Source organism: Cetorhinus maximus, chromosome 19 (genome assembly GCF_964194155.1).
Source record: "Cetorhinus maximus chromosome 19, sCetMax3.hap1.1, whole genome shotgun sequence".
NCBI classification, from domain to species: domain Eukaryota; kingdom Metazoa; phylum Chordata; class Chondrichthyes; order Lamniformes; family Cetorhinidae; genus Cetorhinus; species Cetorhinus maximus.
The window spans coordinates 31074278-31100398 of NC_135897.1; the positions used below are offsets into that span (position 1 = coordinate 31074278).

The 26121-nt window shown below is 40.5% G+C and overlaps 1 protein-coding gene across 2 annotated transcripts in view; it reads right to left on the minus strand.

Moving 5' to 3' along the window:
- The window catches only part of cab39 (calcium binding protein 39), an 81069-nt gene that overhangs the window by 24633 nt on the left and 30315 nt on the right, over window positions 1-26121 (minus strand). For both annotated transcript variants that reach the window (XM_078563643.1, XM_078563644.1), the window contains one exon: window positions 6339-6503. In XM_078563643.1, the coding sequence (XP_078419769.1) occupies window positions 6339-6503 (165 nt within the window). The remainder of the gene's footprint in view (window positions 1-6338; window positions 6504-26121) is intronic.

Genomic DNA, 26121 nt, shown 5'->3' on the forward strand with positions numbered 1-26121 from the left:
TCAGTCCGGAAGGCTGTAAAGTGCCTAGTCGGAAGATGAGGTGCTGTTCCTCCAGTTTGCGTTGGGCTTCACTAGAACAATGCAGCAAGCCAAGGACAGACATGTAGGCAAGAGAGCAGGCTGGAGTGTTAAAATGGCAAGCGACAGGGAGTTTTGGGTCTTTCTTGCGGACAGACCGCAGGTGTTCTGCAAAGCGGTCGCCCAGTTTACGTTTGGTCTCTCCAATGTAGAGGAGACCGCATTGGGAGCAACGAATGCAGTAGACTAAGTTAGGGGAAATGCAAGTGAAATGCTGCTTCACTTGAAAGGAGTGTTTGGGCCCTTGGACGGTGAGGAGAGAGGAAGTGAAGGGACAGGTGTTGCATCTTCTGCGTGGGCATGGGGAGGTGCCATAGGTGGGGGTTGAGGAGTAGGGGGTGATGGAGGAGTGGACCAGGGTGTCCCGGAGGGAACGATCCCTACGGAATGCCGCCGGGGGGGGTGAAGGGAAGATGTGTTTGGTGGTGGTATCATGCTGGAGTTGGCGGAAATGGCGGAGGATGATCCTTTGAATGCGGAGGCTGGTGGGGTGATAAGTGAGGACAAGGGGGACCCTATCATGTTTCTGGGAAGGAGGAGAAGGCGTGAGGGCGGATGAGCGGGATATGGGCCGGACACGGTTGAGGGCCCTGTCAACGACCGTGGGTGGAAAACCTCGGTTAAAGGAAGGGGGACATGTCAGAGGAACTGTTTTTGAAGGTAGCATCATCAGAACAGATGCGACGGAGGCGAAGGAACTGAGAGAATGGGATGGAGTCCTTACAGGAAGCGGGGTGTGAGGAGCTGTAGTCGAGGTAGCTGTGGGAGTCGGTAGGCTTGTAATGGATATTGGTGGACAGTCTATCACCAGAAATTGAGACAGAGAGGTCAAGGAAGGGAAGGGAAGTGTCAGAGATGGACCATGTGAAAATGATGGAGGGGTGGAAATTGGAAGCAAAATTAATAAATTTTTCCAGGTCCCGACGAGAGCATGAAGCAGCACCGAAGTAATCATCAATGTACCGGAGAAAGAGTGGTGGGAGGGGGCCGGAGTAGGACTGGAACAAGGAAACAGAACATACCCCATAAAGAGACAGGCATAGCTGGGGCCCATGCGGGTACCCACAGCCACACCTTTTATTTGGAGGAAGTGAGAGGAGTAAAGGAGAAATTGTTTAGTGTGAGAACAAGTTCAGCCAGACGGAGGAGAGTAGTGGTGGATGAGGATTGTTTGGGCCTCTGTTCAAGGAAGAAGCTAAGGGCTCTCAGACCATCTTGGTGGGGGTTGGAGGTGTAGAGGGATTGGACGTCCATGGTGAAGAGGAAGCGGTTGGGGCCAGGGAACTGGAAATTGTTGATGTGACGTAAGGTGTCAGAGGAATCACGGATGTAGGTGGGAAGGGACTGGACAAGGGGAGAGAGAAGGGAGTCAAATAACGAGAAATGAGTTCCGTGGGGCAGGAACAGGCTGAGTTTTTCCAGGTAATTCTGTTTTTGTTTTGGATTTCCAGCATCCACAGTAGTTTTTTGTAAAAAGTACGATGTCAGCGGAGCCCCTCACCCTTGTTGAGGGGGTAGATATGGCACTCTTCATATCAAAGATGCTGGCAGACATTTTAAACGGAAAAAGGTATTCAGGAACATTATCTATCGAATGTCATATAGACAATAAGTCACTTTGGGAAAATGTTCACTCTACGAAGTGCGTTAGCGAAAAGAGATTGCGAATTGGCATTGCAAGCTTAGAACAGGTGTTACAAAATAAGGAGATTGCAAAGATCAAATGGACTGATAGCAGCTACCAATTGTCCAACTGCTTCACGAAAAGAGGAGCGAGCTCCAAAAAGTTATTGGAGATCCTCAAAGACGAACGTCTTTTCCTTTGAGAAGACAAAAAGGATTTTTTTTTTGTGGATGTTTCTGTACATGTTTTTTTCTCTAAGAAAGGGGAATAAGGAGGATTTATTGAATGAAAAAAGTATATACTAATGTTAGCGTTATGGAAAAGATGATTTTTTTTTTGATATATACTTACGGGTGACTTTCATGAGAGGGGGATCTGTTGGGGAAAGAAACAGTTAACTCACAAGGAGTTCAATTGGTAATTATTAGTTAACAAGCTAAGTACCCATTTGGCATGTATAAAAAGGGAAAACAGGTGAGACAAGGATCCTGTTGAGTTTTATGCACCAAAATAAAACTCTGTTTGAAGAAGCCAGTCTTGGTCTTTATCATATTGTCAAGCAGGTATTGGGAGTTTATCAAATTCTATTAGCAGTTTCTAGATGCTTTAGTGTTACACCCGAATAAGCATTCCATTATCTTTCCTAGCACTGATAATAAGCTACTATAGATCTATCATTCCCTGAACTTGCTCTATCTCCTTTATTATATATTGTGTTATGCCTCGAGTGAGGAGGGATGAACTGGCTCCCTGTCTTTATTCAGTTTCCCCCCCGAATTTGTTGGTAGCAACAAGATTTAATCTAAAGGATCCCTTTCACGGATACCTTTTTCCTACACCCAACTGTTCTGGTTTTGAAGGAGCCAATTTGATCAGACTTTCTTGAGTTAAAGGTATGAGTAAGTTTATTAACTACTAAAGGCAAGAAAGGATAAAACACATGCACATATGGTCTCACAGGTTAAAAGTAAGAATTTAGTTTGAAGAAAGCGAACATATATAAAGTTTTATGGAACAGTCCTTGACTCATGGGGAGTAGGTGATTGAGCATTGTGGCTGTTGCGATTCGAGGTTCCAGAAGAATTGACTTCGGTAGACAAATAGTCGGTTTCAAGGTTCCAGTAATGTTGAATTTAGTAGAGAGGGAGAGAGATCAGGATACCTGCAAAATGGCTATTTGCAGAGATACCGAGGGTGGCTGTTACTTCTCAGTCAAACTTCCAGGACTTGCTCTCTCTCAGAACAACCATCGACAGACAGTGGGGCAGCTTTTCAGCTCACTTTTAACCCCTTCTTTGTATATTCTAAGTGGGAAGTGAATTCACAAATCTGTCTGGGCATTGCTCACAGGATTTCTTGATGAGATGATACTCATCTCCCATTATGTCCCATTGTCTCTACCGGAGGGTGCAATTAGTTCTGGATGCCTGTATAAGTGCCTCTTCTGGCAACAGAGTGGGGTTCCACTACCTCTTAGGGAGTCACCCTGCAACATTCCAGCCAGTGGCTTGTGTGCATTTTTTAAAACTCAGGTCTTATTTTTAAAGGCCAATATTTCCAGACACAATTCGGTGTTTTTTCCTTCATTGTGACAATTGGAATCATATTAGCTGTCTTCTGGCACTATTTCCTTTCCCAACACTTTTTTAAAATCATAATGCCTCTATCTTTTCTTTAACTTTTTATGTGCACAGATGCAATCCATCCAAACCAGCAGTTTTATCCTAACTTCCATTAGTTTACCAACTACCTCCCCACCCTACTTTTCTATTTTAAATGTCTTTATCTCTTTTCTCCTTCCCTTTTAATGAAATAGCCACCACATTAACCTCTCTGGTAAATACAGAGGTGAACTAATATTTCTGCCATTTCGTCAACATTATCTGTGTTACCATCTCTTGAGTGGTCCCGATCTAGGTCCTTATTTTCCTTTTGTTTTGATGTGTTTGTAGAATACTTATTTCTTTTTATATTCCTTGATAATTTAATTTTGTAGTTTCTCTTTATCTTAATTGTTTCTCATCTTATTTCCTAACCTTTTCTTATGCCTTTTTTTCTTGCCTACATGGTGTATGCTCATTTTTTTGAGTTGTCTTTCCCTATTTCTTTATTAAGCCAGGGCACTGCATTACTGGCCAATCACTTCTTGTTTTTTAGTGGGATATATTTTTCCACGACTCTAGTGATCATCATTTTAAATGCTTCACACTGTTCGATTTCTGTCATTGTCAGCAAATTTTCCAGTTAATTTTTCATAGTTCCTTTCTCATTCTTATAAATGAGCATTTTTCCAATGTTTTATTTTGGTCTTTCCCTTATGTCCATTTCAACCTTTATCTTAAACCTTATTATGTTGCAATCGCTGTTGCCCAGATCTTCCCCTACTCTTATCTGTTTTGGTTCATTTCCCATTAATAGATCCATCAGTACCCCACTTTTGTTGGGCTAATAACATACTGGAGAAGAAACAAGTCCTGAACACACTGTGCCCCTCTTCTTGCCAGCTTGATGATTGTTAAAATTTCCCGATTATTATTCTATGTTCTTTACTCATTTCACATATCAGTTTACATATTTCTTCCTCCACTTCCTTTCCACTTGTTACATAATTTATGTACATATAGCTCTTCCTGGATCAAAGAGAACAGAGCTACGCCCTATATATTAGAGCCAAGGGAGTTGAAAAGATGTTGAAGGCATATGTCTTGGCTGAGTGAAGCCTTTTAGGAATCCAAAGGAGGTTTAGATGGCTATGTAAGTTGATCCCTCAATCATCTACTGAGGAAAAATTTTCCAGCACTATTCCAAGTATTTAAAAGATGGAGTTGAGCTAGGAGAAAAGCTGAAGCTACTTAAAGCATGTGTGGTGCATAAATAATGAATGCTAATTACTCGATTGGTTTGAATACAGATTATATCTGATTTTAAATGGTTTTAATATGTTAGATCAATATGACCTATTGTTATTTAATCCAGTTGGCTGTAATCATCCACAATTAAAATATTGCAGTAAAGCAATATCAGTATCAAGTTATTTTCCACATACTCCCACTGATCTATTAATTATTCAAATGATTAAATGCACAAGTGGTTCAAATAAATATTAACTAGAAACACACATTAAAATGCCAGCCACAATTTGCTGCAGGCAAACAACTGTTTTAGCTGCACAGTACCGGAGGCAACAGGATTTCTTCAAAGTGGATTCTTTGCCCCACCCTTCAAACATCCCACTTTGAAGCAAGAGGTCAAATATGAAAGGTATTGCTCTTAAATGTGCTTTGCAAGATGTCTTTCAAGCTTTTGTCTGTAGTTTTCCGATATTAGCCCCTTTCCACTGGATTCTTCAGAAGTAGAGTGTTGATTCATGGCAACAACCATACGATAATACAGTCAGAGATCAAAAGCAAGCAATCCAGCAATTAGAATAGGAACAGGCTACACAGCAAAGAGAATTAACCCCTTTACGGTATCAACTTATTTTGGCATCACCCACCAAGTTTAAATTAGTGGAGCGCCCACAGTTGCTCTATGGAAAACACAGTTAACCTGAACGTTCCAATGACACAAACAAGTTAATGTTCAATATAGTACTGTGACTTGCGGATGCTGGAAATCTGAAACAAAAATAAAAATAGCTGGCAAAACTCAGCAGGTCTGACAGCATCTGTGGAGAGGAAGACAGAGTTAACGTTTCGAGTCTGTATGACTCTTCATCAGAACAGAAGAGAAATAGAAATTAGGTGAAATATAAGCTGTTAGGAGTCAGTTTTCAACTGTACAGAGCAGCTCACTGCTCACGAAGGCCTGAAATAGCAGGTTTCCATGAAATACTCCCAAGAGACAGAATATTTAATATTTTACCCTGAAAGTGCTTCTTCTTTCTTACTTCCCCTTTAAGGCAGGTTAATGGAAAAACAACTCTGTCAGAGAACAGACTGAAGACAATACAAACATACGAATTAGGAGAGGAGTAGGCCACTCGGCCTCAAGCCTGCTCCACCATTCAATAAGATCATGGCCGATATGATTTTAACCTCAACTTCACATTCCTGCCTACCCCGATAATCTTTAACCCCCTTATCAAGAATCTATTTACTTCTGTCTTGAAAATATTCAAAGACTTTGTCTCAACCACCTTTCGAAGAAGAGAATTCCAAAGCCTTACAACCCTCAGAAAATTTTTTCCTGATCTCCGTCTTAAATGGGCCACCTCTTATTTTCAAACAGTGGCCCCTAGTTCTAGATTCTCCCAAAGAGGAAATATCCTTTCCACATCCACCCTGGTAAGATCCTGAGGGGACTTAATTCAGCTGATTTTATTCACGTAGTCTCGAGGTCTAGGCACTCCATTCAGATGCTAGCCAAGGCAGCTGTTACCAATTTTGAATTCTCCTTCTGGCGTATCTAAAAGGGCTGACCATTAGTAGGAATGACAGAGGCTGTACTCTGCTCCTTGCTGAAATAATTGTTCATAGTCGGTACACCTAAATTTAACACTTGGAAGCCATCCTCTCAAACTCAAATTAATGTTTAATACATCATGGTTTTGTCAACATTGGCATAGCAAAACTGAAATATACATCCATTTCAAAAACAAAATTACTTTGCATTTATAGACCATTTTTCTTCTTACCTCAAAGTCAATGAGCTGTAAGTCCGCTATCAAAGTACCGAGGAGGCCACTGTTGTACAGCTCCTGAGCCAGCTGTGCCACTGCTTCAGTCTGGGGCTCTTTCTCATTTGTACCATACAAAATTTCCTTCATAGCTACCAGATTCTTTGATACCTCTTCTGTGGCCTAGACAGAAAACAAAGGTTTAGAAGGCAGATGCTCCCTTACAAAACAACAAATATTTCAAGTTCACTGAAGTATAAAATCATTGAAGCTCAAAGCAATGGTACGCATCTGAAAGTTTCTACACTACAAGTCCAATTTTAATGTCTGACATTCCCCTCCTGAGTGATTCCGGTGGTTTAGAAACATCTTAACACCTTTTTCCAGGCAGCAAATACTATTAGCCATTTTGAGTAATCAGTAACAAATTAATTGGTACTCTGCCCTACTATGACTAGTAAGTCAAGAGTTCAGGTCTGCAATTTATTAAAAGGTGAATCCTTTATCTGTCAGGTGAACAAAAGGATGAATAAAGCAAGGAGCTTCTCACAGAGCAGAAATAGGAAGGGAAGGCAAGTTATCGTGGATTGATTCCTAGCAAAATTAAGAGCACTGACACATGATCTTAAGTTTGAGAACGGCAATGCATCAGGCTGCCGAAAGTATTTTTTAAAACAAATAATTTAAAAGGAACAATTTTATTGAAATGTCTAATTGACTTGTTCATTGCCTGTGGTTCAATTAAAAAATAATAAGCAAATGATAACAAAAAACTCAACCATACAATTACATTTCAAAGGGCTGTTCATTTTAGGGAGGAATGATAATTTTGCACAGGTTTCTGTAGGAGCATAATTCCTTTATCCCAGTAAACTGAGAAAGGTTGATCAATGGAGATAAGTTTCAGTAAAATTAGATATTTCCGCTAGCCAATTAGGAAGCAAACTTGATTGTGTCTACTCTGACAGTTGAGATATTGTCACATTTAAGAAAAAAGTAAGTTCTCGTTTGTACAATTTGAATTTATATAGCGCCTTTAACATCATAAAAAGTTCCAGGGTGTTTCACAGGACCATTATAAAACAAAATATGGTACTGAGTCACATGAGATTTCAACAGGCGACCAAAAGCTTGATCAAAGTAGGTTTTAAGGAGCTTTATAAATGATGAAAGAGGTACAGAGGTGGAAAGGTTTAGGGAAGCAATTCGAGGGCTTAAGGTCTTGACAACTGAAGGCATGACCAACAATGGTACAGCGATTAAAATCGGGGATACTTAAAAGCCAAAATTAGAGGTGCGCAGATCTCAGAGGGTTGTGGCGCTGAAATTATAAAGATAGGGAGGGATTTGAAAACAAGGATGCAAATTTGAAAATTGAGGCATTGCTTAACTAGGAACCAACAAAGGTCATTAATCACAGAGATGATTGTTGAACGGGTCTTAAGCAGGGTTAGGAGAAGGGCAGCAGAGTTTTGGATAACCTCAAGTTTACGGAATGTAGAAGATGGGAGGCCAGTAATAACCGCATCGCAATAGTCAAGTCTTGAGTAACAAAATAAGTTGAAAGTTCAGCAGATGAGCTGAAGCAGGGGCAGAATCAGGTGATGTTACGGAGATGGAAATAGACAGTCTTAATAATGATGCAGGTATGTGGTCAGAAGCTTCATCTAAAGGTTAAAGTATGATACCAAGATGGTTCATTTCAGTCCGAAACAGCTGCCAAGGAAAGGAATGGAGTCAGTAGTTAGAGAGTGGAATTTCTGGCAGGGACCAAAGTCTTAGCAATATTTCGAGGAAATGTCTGCTCATCCAGCACAGAATGTCAAACAATCAGTCTGATAATTTAGAGACAGTGGAGGTGTTGAAAGGTGATGGTGGGGTTACAGATGGGTGTTGTCACTGTACATATGAAAAACTGATGTTGAGCTTTTAGATGACATGACCAAGGACCAGCATCTAAATATGAAATAGGAGGGGGCCAAGGATAGATCCATGGGGAACACCAGAGGTAATGAAGGGAGAAAGCAATTCTACTGATCATACTGTCAACTGGCCATCTGCAAAGTATTTTTTTGCAGCTTGTAACCAAAGCAATGAATGGGATTTGCAACAAACTTAAGTTATTTAGTAAGCTATACAAAAGGCAGCCCCAAGGAATTTACCAACTTAGCATTTACACATTTCTCTTGCTTCGTTGCATAAGCCAACAGCTCTTAAAAAAAATAATTTCCAATTAAACACAAACGTGCAAATTCACAGTAAATACAAGTTACTGCCAGTTTCTTGTCTCATTAAAAAGTCAGTTTAAAAAAATCCAACTTTTTAATGTTAATCACCAAGTGATTAGTTTAATAACTTGGTAAATCATTCGATACAATACACCACAGATGTGTCATCACTACTAGGGAAAGTTCAAACTGGGACAAAAACATCCATTAACCAATAAAACAATAGCCTTGTCTGGCTTCTCCTGCCTCAGTGCAACACTTTGGCCAAGGTATTTTCTTGGCATCCTTGGATTTGTCACCAAGCTGCAATTTGTCTGCCAGATAATAGACCGTGCCTTGCAGGTTACTGACTGGAGGCACTTAAGGCTGGAGCACTCTGATCACAACGTAACCCTGCTGCTGGCTGTGGGAGCAAGAGTTTATAAAACAGTGCATCAGAAAGAAAAGTAGCGATAAACAATCAATGAACAAGAAAAATGCAACCATGAACAGTCAATCTGACCATGAGCTGTACTTTTAGGATTTCAAAGCTTATCTCATTAGCACTGAAGTGCAAGTACTGTCACCTATTTCAGCCTCATACTTCAGTGTGGCAAAATCTTCATGAGAGGTATTGAAAAGAAATCACCCTTATGCTGGCGGTCAAAGTGTATGTAGAGTGACTGGTTCTCAATTTGAAGGTGAAGGAGATAACAGGGTAATACATCTTGCCCAAACTACTTCCTATAAAAATTTCCGTTAAAAAAAAATCCCGGCAGCCTAGAGACCTTACAGTAGGATTTTCCTTCCTGCTGCCCTTTTATCTGACCCATTTCCTCTTTCCACTTTGCTCTCGTTTCTGCTCTCCCGCTCACTCTGTCCTCCCAACTGCATCTTTTCTATTGTCCCCCTCAGTGTCTTGGTCCAACTGACCAATGCCTTCAATCTTTACTTGTCAAATCCTACACATGGTCTTGAATGTCACAGAAGATTGACGAGTAAATTTTAAACTGTAATATTTGGAGCAGCATAAAAGGAGAGATTGAGATGGAGCAGAATAGCATAAAAGGCAAGGCCAAGCATAGAGATCATTAAAAGGAGAGGCCGAGAGCGGAGTAGGGCAGCACTGTGATCGGACTGCAAGTCCACACTGAAATGGGAGCAAAGGAAAATCACAGTGCTGTCACAGGGCAAGAGGAAACATGTGGGTTAAGTATACTGGTAATTAATTTAATATTAATCAACTATAAAAGACGACTAGATCAATTAATTAGTATAAAAAAGTAAAGCCAATTTGATATTTTCTCATAATTACAATAGGTGGATAATGAATCAATCAGATCTAGGGGTATAAAGTTTAAATTAAATAAGATGGGATAATAACATTAAAGGATTGTGCATTTTTCAGTAAATTAAAATCTATAGTATACACATATTAAGAGTTAAGTAAAATATTTATGTTCACGCCCTAAAAAACAAAGTAACAAGGGAAGTAGCCAATTGATGAATAGCTGTTGAGTCTTAATGTTCAAGTCATAAGTTTATTTCAAGTCAGTCAATAGTCTAATAAATAGAGCCATTGCAGGGCATCTCGGTCCCATGGAGTGCACATCCTGTTCAACATGTGAACTCTAGAACGCTTCTTGTGTCCTGGATAATCATGTTTAGGAAGTATAATCAGCTGGAGCAGCTCAAGCTCCAGGTTTTGGACTACCAAAGGCATTTGATAAAGTGCTACATAACAGGCTTGTCAGCAAAGTTAAAGCCCATGAAATAAAAGGGACAGTGCAGCATGGATATGACATCAGCCAAGTGACAGGAAACAGTAGTGGTGAGCATTTCACTGAGGAAGTATAAAGTGGGGTTCCCCAAGGGTCAGTATTAGGACCACTGATTTTTTTTTTTAAATCCATATTGGTGGTCTTGGCTATGGTGCGCAGGGCACAAATTCAAAATTGGCAGGCAACACAAAACTTGGAAGTATTGTGAACTGAGGAGGATAATGAGAGACTTCAAAAGTTCACAGGCAAGCTAGTTGAATGGGCAGACATGTGGCATGATAAACTTTAAAGCAGCGAAGCTTGAAGTAGTGTATTTTGGTAGGAAGAACGTAGAGAGGCAATATAAGATAAAGGGCACAATACTAAAGTGGGTGCAGGACCTGAGGGTCCTGGGGTACATGTGAACAAATCATTGAAGGTGCAGGGCAGGTTGAGAAAGAAATTAATAAGGTATACAAGATCATGGGTGTTATAAATAAAGGCGCAAGGTACAAAACCAAGGAAGTTGCAGTGAACCTTTATTAAACACTGGTTCAGTCTCAACATTAGTATTGTGTCCAATTTTGGGCACCAGTTCCAGTGATTTAAGTGTAGCAGGGAGTTAAAGTGAAAAAACCCATAGGTAATTTAGTTCATCTGACTTACAAAGGAACATAGAATTCTCATGAATAGAGAGGGGGGAAAAAAGTTTCTAATTCAAAAATAATAATTGATACCCACAGCTGAATACATGTCTTTGGAGTTAATTAAAAATACATGAAACCAGGATGCAAAATTCAAAAGTTTTATAATAGTCATCCCAACGGAGATTCAGAACATTGGCCTATAAATTTCTTCATGTCTAATTCAATTTTTAATTATGATATTAGGTGCTGGCTACTGTAAGTGCAGACTGTGTACCAGCATGCTTCATGCAGTATGTCAATAAAGCGTGGCAGGTCACACCATAAGATTAACAATTTCAAAGTCAAGAAGTATACAGTTAGCCTACTGGAAAATTCCATGGTTGACGCACCTAAACTATTATATTTCCGTGTATTAAAACAGAAATGTTCCAGCCCATTCTTATCAATTAAACAACAGAATAAGCAACCAATATTTCTAGAAACAATTGCTGTTAATTTTTGGAATTTAAAAAAAGATCAGATAGTGCCTTTTACAAGTTCAAGTCATGCTAAGTACTTTATAGGCAATTACACACTTTGAAGTGTAGTCACTGCTATAATATAGGAAATGTGACAGCCAAATTGTTCATAGACAGTCCTGACAAACAGCAATTAAATAAATGACCAGATCAAATATCTTGGGTGTTGGTTGAGGGATAAATGTTAGTTAGGTTCCAGGAGAATGCTCCTGCTGTTCTTCAAATAGTGCGTTGGGATCATTTCAACCACCTGAGGCCTTCATTTTAACATTTCGCTTGAAAGACAGTATCTCAGAGAATGGAACACTCCCTCAGCAATGCAATGAAGTGCCAGCCTAAATTATGTGTTCAAGTCTCTGGATTGAGGGCTTGAATCTACAACTGACTTAACCAAGTTCTCTACCACTGAACCAAGGCTGAAACCAATTTGATGGAAAAATACTCTTCTGTCTTCAAAGTAACCCACTCTCTGTGTTTACTAACAAGTTCTTGAATTTCTCAGACGATTTCTTGAAAATTGAAGTCAAATTATGCCTCATTTATTGCATAAAACTCGCAAGCTCCTGTTAACAATTTCACATCGGCACTTTGTTACTGCAGTTCAAAGAAGTGGAGCTGAATGTATTACGACATTGTGTTTGCCTTTAACACTTAAGGTCATTTCAAACTGTACAGCAAAGGTCTCATGTGTAACAAACATAATCCCCTGTTTACCACTATAAACTGAGTTATTCAAAATGCCTTGGTTTTATGTTTGGTCAGTAGCAGTTTAGCTGTATGTGAATGTGTGCTGGGAGTCATTGGTCAAGGACACGTGCGCACTACCTTTCAGACCTGATCGTATATCATCAGCCAGTAGTGTTCCAAGCAGAGTGACAGCCATTACAGGTAACCCAGAAAGCACAAGACCATTGTACAGAAAGGCAAGAAATAAACATATCAATATTACAGACTGCCAGTTGCAAGACAGTAACATCAGAATTATTGCTTCAATGAAGGCTATATGAAAAGCTCCTACAGTCAAGAAGCTGCACATGTGAAAAAGTTTTAGTAGTACCAGGGCCTATGTGTTAGGTTTGGAAAGGGTCAAATTCACTACAATCTAGAGTTATTTGGGTAAATCCTTTGATTACAGGGGTTTTTTTTAAATAAAAGAAATCGCTCAGAGAGGCTTGTTTGTTATTGATGGATGCTACCATTCATGAAGCTAAGTTCTTCTCTTCAGTACTTACAAATTGATTTCAGGTGTTTGGAAACAGTTCATAGCATTAAATACTTACGAGGCCACAAGACATTTAAGAGTCACTTGACCCCATGTGCAATATGATTCCCGGGGTGGAGTGGAGTGGGCAAGTTTTTAATTGGATGTCTTGACTTCTGAGGACCTTCCCTAAAGCAGCAACAGGTCAGCACACTGAAATAACTCAGGTTCTAGATTTTAAGTCCAATATATAGTGGCCATGTCAATGCCAGAAGGCATCATCATTCTAGCAACTGTAACAGTTATTTGATGGCATGTGCTGACATAGTTAATAACTGTTACAAACTGAACCAACACAAATCCACTTTAGTTATACATTTTTTATTCATTTTCTTCAGTAAGTTGAAGAAATCTCTACAAGCAAATGAATAATTCTGGCTTAGCTTTTAAATATAAACTTATAAGCAAATCTTTAGGGTAGAGGATGAGTCTGATGTACAGCTGGACTAAATGCCATGTTACAAACTGCAGTTTAAAGCTGTGTATAAATTCAGCATTCTTCAAATTAGCACAATGCTTGCCCTTCAGATGTATGTATTTATTCAGTCGCAGGACGTGGGCACTGTTGACTAGGCCAGAATTTACTGCCCATCCCTAATTGCCCTTTAGAAGGTGATGGTGAGCTAGCTGCCTTCTAATTGAATATTATAAGACTGCAGTGCAAGCGCACAGCTCAATTTAAGCACCAATGAGCAAGATCAGCAAGTTTACTTGTGGAGATGCGATAAACTGGTTGCTCCATTCATATTTGGTCACTTTCCATAAGCAATTTTATTCAATTTGTCGTTGCCCAATTCAGCAAGACTTTTTCCACCACAGCCCTTTTCTAGTCACCTCCAATAATACTGAGCTCTCCATATAACTTTCAGAATCAAACAGAATGTTTCTTGTTTAGATTGGTGACTAATCAACTCTACCCCTCTTTTCTCTCCTTGTCCAAACAAAAAAAAAACCCACTATTAATTTTAACATGTATATTCTTATCTGTAGCTAACTTAAAATTAAGAATGAGGTATCAGGCACAATAGTACTCAATCTACTAATAAGAGAGATGTGCCTTTAAAATGTTGATTATCAGAGGGTGTGTTCCTCTCCCATTCCATGTCCTTGCCAAGCTTGTACAAATTTATTTCAAAAAAATAAAAAGTATACTGTAAAGAGTTTAAATTAGTTCTTCCACAGGGTTACAAGGTTCTGCGGTTTACTTTCTTCATACATGCATTTATTGTAAGAGGCATGAATACCACATCTGTTGTTCCACCCCTCAAACAATCATCTTGTTGCACAGATTGCTCCATTCTGAACAGAACACACCTGCTTAGGAAACAAACACCCACTCAACACAAGACGACACCTGCTATACCGGCTTACACCAACATCTGGTAATAAGTTCTATGTGCAGAGTATTAGAGGGGCAATACATCTCTCTCAGAGCAATGTGAAACTAGTTCTTCAGCAATGACCACACGAGTGGAAAAATAACGAGTTCAAAAATTTGAGCATAAGATCAGTTTGGACTTGCGTAAAGGAAAGATCGGCAATACATTTAGCCAGGTTTGAAAATTTCAACAGCTAAAACATCACATTCACGGAGTACTTTTCAGCAGATTTGAAGATTTTAAGCTCTGCAGAGAATAACAATCTTATGATTAAGGTTCAAAGAGAAATCTGCCCATTCATAAATAATTTACTTTGCCTCATGTCAAATAAAAGAAACCACAATTAGACAGGAATTAGTTCTTCCTGCTGCTCTTTATTTGCTAAGCAGTTAATAACATTAACGGTGACACTTTTTTTTTTAGGTACTATTCTTGCATTATATAGAGAAGAAATTTTCCTATGCCAGAGTTAAATTGCTTTGGAGTCACTGTTGGCACTGTGCCTGGGATTTTAGCAAAAAGTGCAATGATTGACTCTGCAAAAGTTTTTGTTATTTACATATTTGAACTGTGAAAACAGCCAACAGTATAGTTATACACTCTGTCCTTCCTCCCAAACTTGGCTTCAATATAGGGCACCCTTTCTGAGCTGTGCAGCAATGAAGATAGTGGCAGGAGCAATTAGAAATGATAATCAAGCACATCACATTTATCAAACAATTGATTGGGGCAAGTATATTAGCTGAAAGGTGATTTTTTTTCTTCTGGCATATAAGCTAAATGACATTAGAATCTCATACACCTAAGTTGGATTCTGCTGGCCTGTCAAACTCTGCACGCCCATTTCTATTAGGAACATAGGAAATAGGAGCAGGAGTAGGCCATTCAGCCCCTTGAGCCTGCTCCGCCATTCAATTAATCATTGCTGATCTTCTACCTCCAACATTTTCTTACACTATCCCAATATACTTTGATATGTTTAATATCTAGAAAGCTATCGATCTCTGTCTTGAATATGCTCAATGACTGAACCTCCACTCCCTTCTGCGGTAGAGAATTCCAAAAATTCACTACCCTCTGAGTGAAGAAATTCCTCCTCATTTCAGTCCTAAATGGCCTACCTCTTATTTTGAGACTGTGTCCCCTGGTTCTAGACAACGCAGACAGGGGAAACAACCTTCCTGAATCTACCTTGTCGAGTCCTGTAAGAATTTTGTATGCTTCAATGAGATCACCTCTCATTCTTCTAGACTCTGCAAAATATAGGTCCAGTTTCTTCAATCTCTCCTCATAGGACAACCCCGCCATCCGAGGGATCAGTCTGGTGAGCCCTTGTTGCACTCCCTTTATGGCAAGTACATCCTTCCTTAGGTAAGGAGACCAAAGCTGTACACATCACTCCAGGTGTGGTTACACCATAGCTCTATACAATTGCAGCACGCCTTCTTTACTCCTGTACTCAAATCCTCTTGTAACATCATTTGGCACATAATTTGCCTTCCTAATAGCTTGCTGCACATGTTAACTTTCAATGGTTTGTGAACAAAGACACCCAGGCCCTTTTGGACGTCAATGCTTCCCAATCTCTCTCCATTTAATAAATACTCTGCATTTCTGTTTTTCCTCCCAAGTGGATAACTTCATGTTTTCCACATTATATTCCATTTGCCATGTTCTTGCCCTCTCATTTAGCCTAACTCCCCTTGAAGTCTCTTTGCATCCTCCTCACAACTCATTCCCACCTAGTTTTGCAACATCAGAAAATTTGAAAATACTACATTTGGTCCCCACATCCAAATCATTGACAGAATGTGAATAGCTGGGGCCCAAGCACTGATCCTTGCAGTACACTATCAGTCACAGCCTACCAGCCTGAGAATGACCCATTTATTCCTACTCTGTTTTCTTTAAGTTAACGAATTCTCAATACTTGTCAGTATATTACCCCCCGATCCCAGATGCTCTAATTTTGCCTACTAACCTTCTGTGTGGGACCTTATCGAAAGCCTTCTGAAAATCCAAATACACCACAGCCACCAGTTCCCCCCTTATCTATTCTGTTACTTGCATCCTCAAAAAACTCGCAACAGGTTTTACAAACATGATTTTCCTTTCATAAATCCATGTTGGCTCTGCTCAACACAACCATTATTTTCTACGTGTCCAGTTATCAGATCAGCTATAATAGATTCTAGCATTTTGCTTACTACTCACATCTGGCTACAGGTCCGTAGATCCCCGTTTTCTCTCTCCCTTCTTTCTTAAATAGTGGGGTTACATTTACTCCCTTCCAATCTGCAGGAACCATTCCAGAATCTATAGAATTTTGGAAGATGACCACCAATGCAGCCACTACCTCTGCAGCCGCCTCTTTCAACACTCTGGGATGCAGATTATCAGATCCAGGGGATTTATCAACATTCACTCCCATTAATTTCTCCAGTACTGCTATCTTACTGATGCCAATTTCTTTCAGTTCCTCATTCTCACTAATCTCTTGATTCGCTACTATTCCTGGGAGGTTTTTATATCTTCCTCCGTGAGAGCAGACACAGTGTTTTAGTTTCTCTACCATTTCTTTATTCCCCATTATAAATTGTCCAGTCTCTGCCTGTAGTGGGCTCTCATTCATCTTTGCTAATATTTTCCTATTTACATACCATAGAAGCTTTTATAGCCCATATTCATGTTTCTCGTTAGTTTACTTTCATATTCTATTTTCTCCTTCTCAGTTTCTTCATCCTCCTTGGCTGAATTCTAAAATGTTCCAATTCTCAGGCTTACCTTTTTTTTCGGCAAATTTATAAGCCTCTTGTTGAAGGGTCATGAGGACTCGGAACGTCAACTGTACTCTTCTCCGCCGATACTGCCAGACCTGCTGAGTTTTTCCAGGTATTTCTGTTTCTGTTTTTGTCTTGGATTTCCAGCATCCGCAGTTTTTTGTTTTTGTTTTTATAAGCCTCTTGCTTTGATCCAATACAATTGTTAACTTCTTCCATAAGCCATGACTGGGTCACCTTCCCAACTGGGCTTTTGTGCCTCAAAAGGAGTGTAGGTTTGTTGTAAACCATGCATTAATTCTTTAACGACTACCCATTGCTTGCTTGTCTACCATCATGCCTGCTAATGTAGTTTCCCAAGCTACCACAACCAATTTGCTCGTCATACCTTCGTAACTTCCTTTGTTTAGATTTAAGGCCTTAGCTTTGGATTGAACTACATCACTTTCAAACATAATGTAAAATTCTGTCATATTATGGTCACTCTTCCCTAGCGGCTCCTTTACAATAAGATTACTTAGCCCTTTCTCATTGCACAATACTAGATCTAAAATAGCCCGTTCTCTAGTTAGCTCAATATACTCTTCTAGAAAACCACCTTGTGTACATTCCAGGAATTTGTCCTCAACAGCATTGGTGTCAATTGGGTTTACCCAGTCTATATGTAGATTCGAGTCCCCCACGATTACTGTATTACATGCACCTTTAATTTCCTAATTTATACCATGCCCTACGTTAAGACTGTTTGATGGATTACAAAGAACTTCTACCAATGTTTGCTGCTCTTGCTGTTTCTTAGCTCCACCCAAACTACTTCTACATCTTGATCTTCCGATCCAAGATCCTCTCTCCTTAACATTCCATTGACATGATAAATTTATGGATAAATTGTTGTCTTAACATAAACAGGTAATCATTCGCCATAACAAGCAAGAAAGTAAAACTGTGAAAAAGATCTCTCATGTTACTGATATGTTATGTTGCGTAAAACAAACAACACTGTTGCTAAAAATATGATTGCTGAACTTCGTGTTGCATTGTCAGGAAAGCAGGTCAATGAAGAGAAAGCCTCTTAAATGCCAATTACTTCATACATCTTTCCATTCAGTGATGACTACCAACCACAAACACCTGCTACTTCATATATAAACCTGTTAAGTAGAAAAGTGGTCTATGAACTTTTGGTGCCTAACATCAATTTCCTGTGAATTCACAATTTGAGCTTTGTTGCCTTTTTCAATGATAACTCACTAAACTTGGACCTTTGATCGTTTGAGCATGCTGAATGTAAATATGCAGTGGAATGTAATCAGCTTCTTATGCATTAGGACAAAAAATATTTCAGAAATCAAGATACTGTAGATTAAAAGTTGTAGACAGCCATTTTGCAAACCAATTCTACAATTGACCCATCTTCACTCCTGAGCAGCATCATAACATTTTTTCATTTTGCAGAACTTAAGGCCCACTGGATTCCTCAATACCTACTCTTGGGCACAAAGTCCAATGTAAATCTCAACATCGGAGAACTGTTCCCTAACAGCCTAAAGTTGAAATTCCAGACTTCTATATTTCATTGTTTTAAATAAATTTTTTTCCAGAATATTCCAAACCAGAGCGTATGATTTATGTCACCTCATACATACACGGGAGATTTCTGATGTTGCCAGGGCTAAAATAAAACATGAAAAAAAAATTTCACTGATCAAATGATTCAGATAAAAGAACGTCCTCAACTAACCAAAGTACAAAGGAGCCCCAGCAAAACTGAGGAAAACAGTGATCAAAGGGACTACCTGCACCCATCCAAAAATTGCAGTCCCAGGACATAGATGCTGGAGTCCCTCAGAGAAGCATCCTTGGCCCAACCATCCATAACCGCTTCAAGAATGATCATCACCCCTTCATAAGGCCAAGAGTGAGGCTGGCTGTTCATTGACAATTCTACATTGCCTGGCTCCATTTATAACATTTCTGAAGCCACATTCTCTTGGGACCAAAAATAAAGTTGATGAAAGGAGAACAGGTCAAAACCAAAATAGAAGTCAAAGTCTATTTTCAGGGCTAGTGTTCATAAAAAAGTAGCCCCCGAAGATTACTGATCTTCTAATTATCTTGCGCACTTTTAAAATATTCTTTCATGGAATGTGGGTGTCACAGGTAAAACCAGCATTTGTTGCCCATCTCTAATTGCCCTTCAGGTGATGCTGAGTTCCCTTCTTGATCAGATGCCGTCCATTTGGTGTAGGTATAGCCACAATGCTGTGAGGAAGGTAGCTTTAGGATTTTGACCCAGTGGCAGTTAAGGAACAGTGATATAGCTCCAAGTCAGGATGGTATGCAGCTTAGAGGTGAATTGGCAGGTGATGGTTCTCAGGTGTTTGTTGCCCTTGTCCTTCTAGGTGGTAAAGATCACAGTTTTAAAGGTGCTGTCATAGGAGGCCTGGCAAGTCAAGTTACTGCAGAAGGGGGCAAACAGAAAGACGGGGGAGGGTGGAGGTGGGGGGCAGAGGGAATAAATTGCCTTACTGGTTCCTCCATATATTGACCTCATCTTTCTTATTTTGCATCCTTGTATGTGAAGCTGCAGTTCAACTGGGAAAGCAAACTCCAGAATTGCTACCAAATACTCAAATAAAACTAGGGGTTGAACCACGCAAGTGTCCCCAGAACTTTATTGACCTCAAAGCCTATGATTAAACTTTAGAATTCATGAAATATCAAAAACAGGTGAAATGTAGCACTCATTTCCTTCTGGAATTTCCTTTCTCACGAAGTAAAATCAACAGTGTAAAAGTCTGGAAAATAGCAGATTGAGCACCAATATATTTTTAAAAGAAAATGATGTAGTTCTCAAGAGACGATAAGCCAGTTATATTAGGAATTCTGGGATCACTGAAGCACCAGAGGAGCTTCTCAGAGCTGATAACGCTATCAACTGGGCCACAGCTCACAAATAATTAATTGGATGCAAAATGCTTTGCAATGTACTCAGGTTGTATTAAAAACGCAAGCTTTCCTGAAAGTTATAACATAATATTAGGGTTTTGCCTATCCTAATAAGTTGAAAATTTACAAAATCAAGGAGGGCCAGGAAACACATTTAATGGATAAGACAGCACTCAAAGAATTGACATTTCAAAGATCAACAAGCAACTGTTCTCATGGTGATTTAACATCCTGGGGGGTCACCATTAACCAGAAACTGAAATGGACTAGCCATATTATACTGTGGCTACGAGAGCAGGTCGGGGGCTAGGAATCCTGCGGCAAGTAACTCACCTCCTGACTCCCCAAAGCCTGCCCACTATCTACAAAGCATAAATCAGGAGTGTGATGGAAAACTCTCCACCTGCCTGGATGAGTGCAGTTCCCACAACACTCAAGAAGCTTAACACATTCCAGGACAAAGAAGCCCGATTGATTGGCACCCCATCCACAAACATGCACTCCCTCCACCACCAACGCATAGTGGCAGCAGTGTGTACTCCCTACAAGATGCACTGCAGGAACTCATCAAGTCTCCACAGGCAGCACCTTCCAAACCCACGGCCACCACCATCTAGAAGGACAAGGGCAGCAGATAGATGGGAACGCCACCATCTGGAACTTCCCTGCCAAACCACTCACCATCCTGACTTGGAAATATATTGCTGTTCCTTCACTGGATCAAAATCCTGGAACTCCCTCCCTAACAGCGCTGTGTGGGTGTACTACACCACATGGGCAGCAATGGTTCAAGAAGGCAGCTCACCACCACCTTTTCAAGGACAATTATGGATAGGCAATAAATGCCTAGCCAGCAACGCCCACGTCCCATGAATGAATAAAGAAAATCTCAAGCGTTCTTTATAAACACAAACAATCCTTTAAAATATACATGTACCAGTATTGTCTAATAAGCAAGGTGGTATGTAGTTGACTATGAAAGTGTGTACACTTGAATAATAGTTCATTGTATATCATGTGTTTTGGGATGCACAGAAGATAGTATAAAGTGCCACGTAAAATGCAAGAGCTTTGAGTACAAATAAATAAAGTTAATCTTTTAGCATGAACATCATGACATAATATATACATATAGTCTACACATAAAATATATCTCACACACGGATGAAAGGCAATTATGGATTTGAAGGGGTGGGGAGAAGAGAACTAAATATAACTGCCTAATGATAACTCTTCAACATCCTTCATTCTCTACATACTTATGCCACCACTGAGACAGAAATATCTCACTTCCTGCTACATACCACAGACTATAATAAAAACACTGCACAGGCACAATCTGAAAAAGAAAATCCCTTCTTCTGTCAAATTGAATTCACAGAAGAGTGGTGTGAAAGTTGGCATTTGACCAGCTTCATTTCAACAAGTATTTTGCCTCTGTGCTTGTTCCCACTTATCACTGGCAACATTTTTGAGATTTATAGACTTTCAAAGGGGAACTTGCTTAATTAGGAGTCACATCAGATACCAGAATGGTTCAACTGTAATCTGGTTTAAACTTTATTTCCCTGCAGTAATACTGAATTCAGCAATTATTTTTTCCTTTTACCCATTTCCCCATTCCTCCAACCTTGTGGAGTCTCCTGCCACTGGTTGATGTATAAGGAGTATTCAGAACAGAAAATCATGCCACCTCTTCCTACTTGCATCAACTCTAACTACCTTACTTTAAATTGATTTCAAGCTTGCTGATCCAGATGTGACTATTTTTTTCTTTAAATTGTATCAATCATGGTAAAGGACGTTAGTGCTAGGGAATCTAACAGTTTAAGTATTGGCACCCATTGGCAGCATCAAGCAGTTAAGTCACGGCTAAATCAAATCTGCCCTCTTTATAATGCAATTTATTTTGATTGCAATAGCACTGGCCTGAACAGCTCTATAGTATGTTCTTTGACAGGGCCAAGAAAACCATCCTGAAAAATGAACTGTCAGTGCCACCTACACCTTATAACTTCAGAGATGGTGAGTAACAGAGTGTGGCCTCTGGGAGTGAGCATTCAGTTACTGTGCCTCCACACCTGTCCTCCCCATCCCCACAAATCAAAATATTGCTCCATTCTGAGCCCCCTTAAGTAGAGGTAAATGACAATTGACAACTGATCGAACCACTTTCAAAAGATTAAATCTGTCATCATCTCTCTTTTTTTAATTATTGCTGAAAAAAGATATTTTGTTGAAGGTTTTCATCTTGCACTCAGCAGGGCAATTGCCAGAATGCCAATGTCAGGAGAAGCAACTTTATACTGTATTTGGAGAGTGCTGATTGGCATCTCATACAGTATAAAGTTGTTGCATCCTCTGACATTGGCATTCTTGCAATTGTCCTGCTGAATGCAAGACGAAAAGCTTCAATAAAATGTCTTTTTTCAGCAACACTCAAGTTCTGCACTACCAAATGACTATTTTTTAATTAATTCATGGGATGTTTACATCACTGGCAAAGCAAACATTTATCTTTTCTTAATTGCCCTCGAGGTGATGATGGTGAGCTGCCTTTTTAAACCATTGCAATCAATGTGGTCAAGGTACCCTTATGGTGCCTTTAGGTAGGGAGTTCCAGGATTTTGACCCAGCAACAATTAAGGAACAGCAAAATATTTCAAAGTTATAATGGTGTGGGGCTTGGACAGGTAATGGCATCCCCATGTGCCTGCTGCCCTGGTTTTTCTAGGTGGTAAAGGTCGCAGGTTCGGGAGGTGCTGCCAAATATGTTTGGGCAAGTTGCTGCAGTGCATTTTGTAGATGGTACGCACTGCAGCCACATTGCACTGTGGTGGATGGAGTGAATGTTTAAGACGCTGAATGGGGTGTCTATCAAGCCGGTTGCTTTATCCTGGATGGTGTCAAGATTCTCGAGTGATGTTGAAGCTACACTCATCCAGGCAAGTGGAAAGTATCCCATCATGCTCCTGACTTAGGTCTTATAGATGATAAAGGCTTTGGGGAGTCAGGAGGCAAGTCATTCGCCACTGAATAACAAGCCTCTGACCTGTTCTTGTAACCACAGTATTTGTGGAGCAGGTCAATAGTGATCCTGTTGTTGATGGGGGATTAAATGATAGCAATGCCATGGGGAAGTGCTTAGACTCTCCTTTGTTGGACATGGTCTCTGCTTGAGCATGAATGTCAAAGGCCAAGGCTGTATATTATCCAGATCTTACTGTGTGCAGCTATGTCTGCTTTAGTATTAGCAACAGTGAATGGAACAGAATAATGTCCAACCATCACACATCCCCTCTTCCAACCTTATGATGGACGGAAGGTCATTGATGAAGCACATGAAGACAGTTGGGCTTAAGACACAGTCTTGGTGAACTACTGCAGCCATGTCCTGGTGTTAAGATGATTGACCTCCAACAACCAAGTAATCAGCATTTCTTGTGCATATATGACTCCAGGCAGTGGAAAGATTTGTCCCTGATCCCCAAGGGCTTCAAGTTGTACTCTGGCTCCTTGGTGCCACACTCAGTTAAATGATGCCTCGATGTCAAAGACAGTAATTCTCACCTCATCTCTGCAATTTAGCTCTTCTGACCATGTTTGGACCAAGCCAGTAATAAGGTTTGGAGCCAAGTGGTCAATTTGCAATCTTATAGTATAAGATCCTCTAGGGAAAAGTGATCATAATTTGATGAATTTGAAGAGCTTGAGTATGATGTACTTAAGTCTTAAGCACCAGAGTCTTAAACTTAAATTAAGACCATCATACCTGTCATTGACAGGTTGACGAAGGTAAATTGGAAAATCAGATGAAAAAAGTATGGTAGATAAGCCACTTGCCTGGATGAGTGCGGCTCCAACAGCACTCGAGAAGGTTGACACTATTCAGGACAAAGTAGCCCGAATGATTGGCACCCCTTCCACAAACATTCACTCCCTTCACTGTTGACGCACAGTGTGTACCACATACAAGATACACTGCAGGAACTCACCAAGGCTCCTAAGACAGCACCTTCCAAACCCACGATCACAGAGATCCAGAAGGGCAAGGGCAGCAGTCACATGGGATCACCACTGCCTGGAAGTTCCCCTCCAAGCCACACACCATCCTGACTTGGAACTACTTCAGCGTTGCTTCACGGTCGCTGGGAGAAAATCCTGGGACTCCCTCTTTAACAGCACTGTGGGTGTAGCTACACCACATGGACCGCAATGGTTCAAGAAGGAAGCTCACCACCACCTTCTCAAGGGCAACTAGGGATGGACCATAAATGCTGACCCAGTCAGTAACACCCATATCCCATGGACGAATATAAAAACAAAGCAATGGCCAATCTTTAATGAAATATTTCATAATTCTTAATATGATTCTATTGAGAAATAAAACTCCATGGGGAAAGTGATCCTTCTGTGGCTAACTAGAGAGATGAAGACAGTAGGCCCATTGTCCTAGGCCCAACTATCGTCAGCTGCTTCATCAATGACCTTCCTCCCATCATGAGGTCAGAAGTGGGGATGTTCACTGATGATTGCACAATGTTCAGCACCATTCATGACTCCTCAAATACTGAAGCAGTCCATGTCCAAATGCTGCAAGACCTGGACAATATCCAGTCTTGGGCTGACAAGTGGCAAATAACATTCACACCACACAAGTGCCAGGCAATGACCATCTCCAATAAGAGAATCTGGCCATCATCCCTTGACACTCACTGACATTACTATCACTGAATTCCCCCACTATCAACATACTGGGGTTACCACTGACCACAAACTGAACTGGACTAGCCATATAAATACTGTAGCTACAAGAGCAGGTCAGAGGCTAGGAATCCTGCAGCGAGTAACTCACCTCCTGGCTCCCCAAAGCCTGTCCACCATCTATAAGGCACAAGTCAGGAGTGTAATGGAATATTCTCCACTTGCCTGGATGGGTGCAGCTCCAACAACACTCGAAGCTTGACACCATCCAGGGCAAAGCAGCCCCCTTGATTGGCACCCCATCCACAAACATTCACACCCTCCACCAACAACACTCAGTGGCAGTAGTGTGTACCATCTACAAGATGCACTGCAGGAACTCACCGAAGGTTCCTTAGACAGCACCTTCCAAACCCATGACCACTACCATCTAGAAGGACAAGGACAGCAGACACATGGGAACACCATCACCTGGAAGTTCCCCTCCAAGCCACTCACCATGCTGACTTGGAAATATATCACTGTTCCTTCACTGTCACTGGGTCAAAATCCTGGAATTCCCTCCTTAATGGCACTGTGGGTGTACCTACACTACATGGACTGCAGCAGTTCAAGACAACAGCTCGCTACCACCTTCTCAAGGGCAATTAGCGATGGACAATAAATGTTGGCCTTGCCAGCAACACCCACATCTCATGAATGAATTTTTAAAAAGTAGATTAATAGAAGGGGCTTATAATGTTGCCAAGCCTGAGGATTGTGTTTTAGAGGCCAAAGGATGACCAAAAAATTGTCAGCAAGAAATCAAAATGAGTAAACTAGCAATAATAGAATGGATTCTAAGAGCTTTGACAAGTATATAAAGAGACTAGAAAAAGTAAACACAGTTCCTTTAAAGGTCAAGGCAGGAGAAATAATAATAATAAAGAAACAGCATGGATATTAAACAAATATTTTGCATCTGTCTTCACAGTAGCAGACATGAGGAACATACGAGAAATAGTGAGGATCCAAAGGTCTGATGAAGGTGAGGAACTTAAAGCCATTTTCGTATTGTATTGTGATGTCAACTGAGGGATAAATAATGACCACATAACTGTGTATAACTCTCCTGCTCTTCGAAGTAGTGCCCCCAGATGTTTTACATCCCTGAGATCAGGCCTCAGTTTAACATCTCGTCCAAAAGGTAGCACCTCCAACAATACAGCACTCACTCAGCACTAGAATGCCAGCTTAGATTTTTGTGCTCAAGTCTGGGGGTGGCTCTTGAATCCACAACTATCTGACTCAGAGGCAGGAGGGCTACCAACTGAGCCACAACTTACAGTACAAGAGGATTTTTGCCCTGGCTGGAGACTTAGAGGGTAGAGTCTCAAGTTAAGGAGTTGGCCATTTACGACCAAGATGAGGAGAAATTTCTTCAGTCAGAGGCTTGAGAATCTTTGAAATTCTCTAAAGCAGTGCGTGGAAGCTCATTCAGTATATTCAAGACCGGGACTGATAGATTCTTGTGAGGGACTCAAGGGATATGGGGATTGAGCATGGAAGTGGAGTGGAGTTTGAAGCTCATTCGTGATCTTATTCAATGGATGCAGC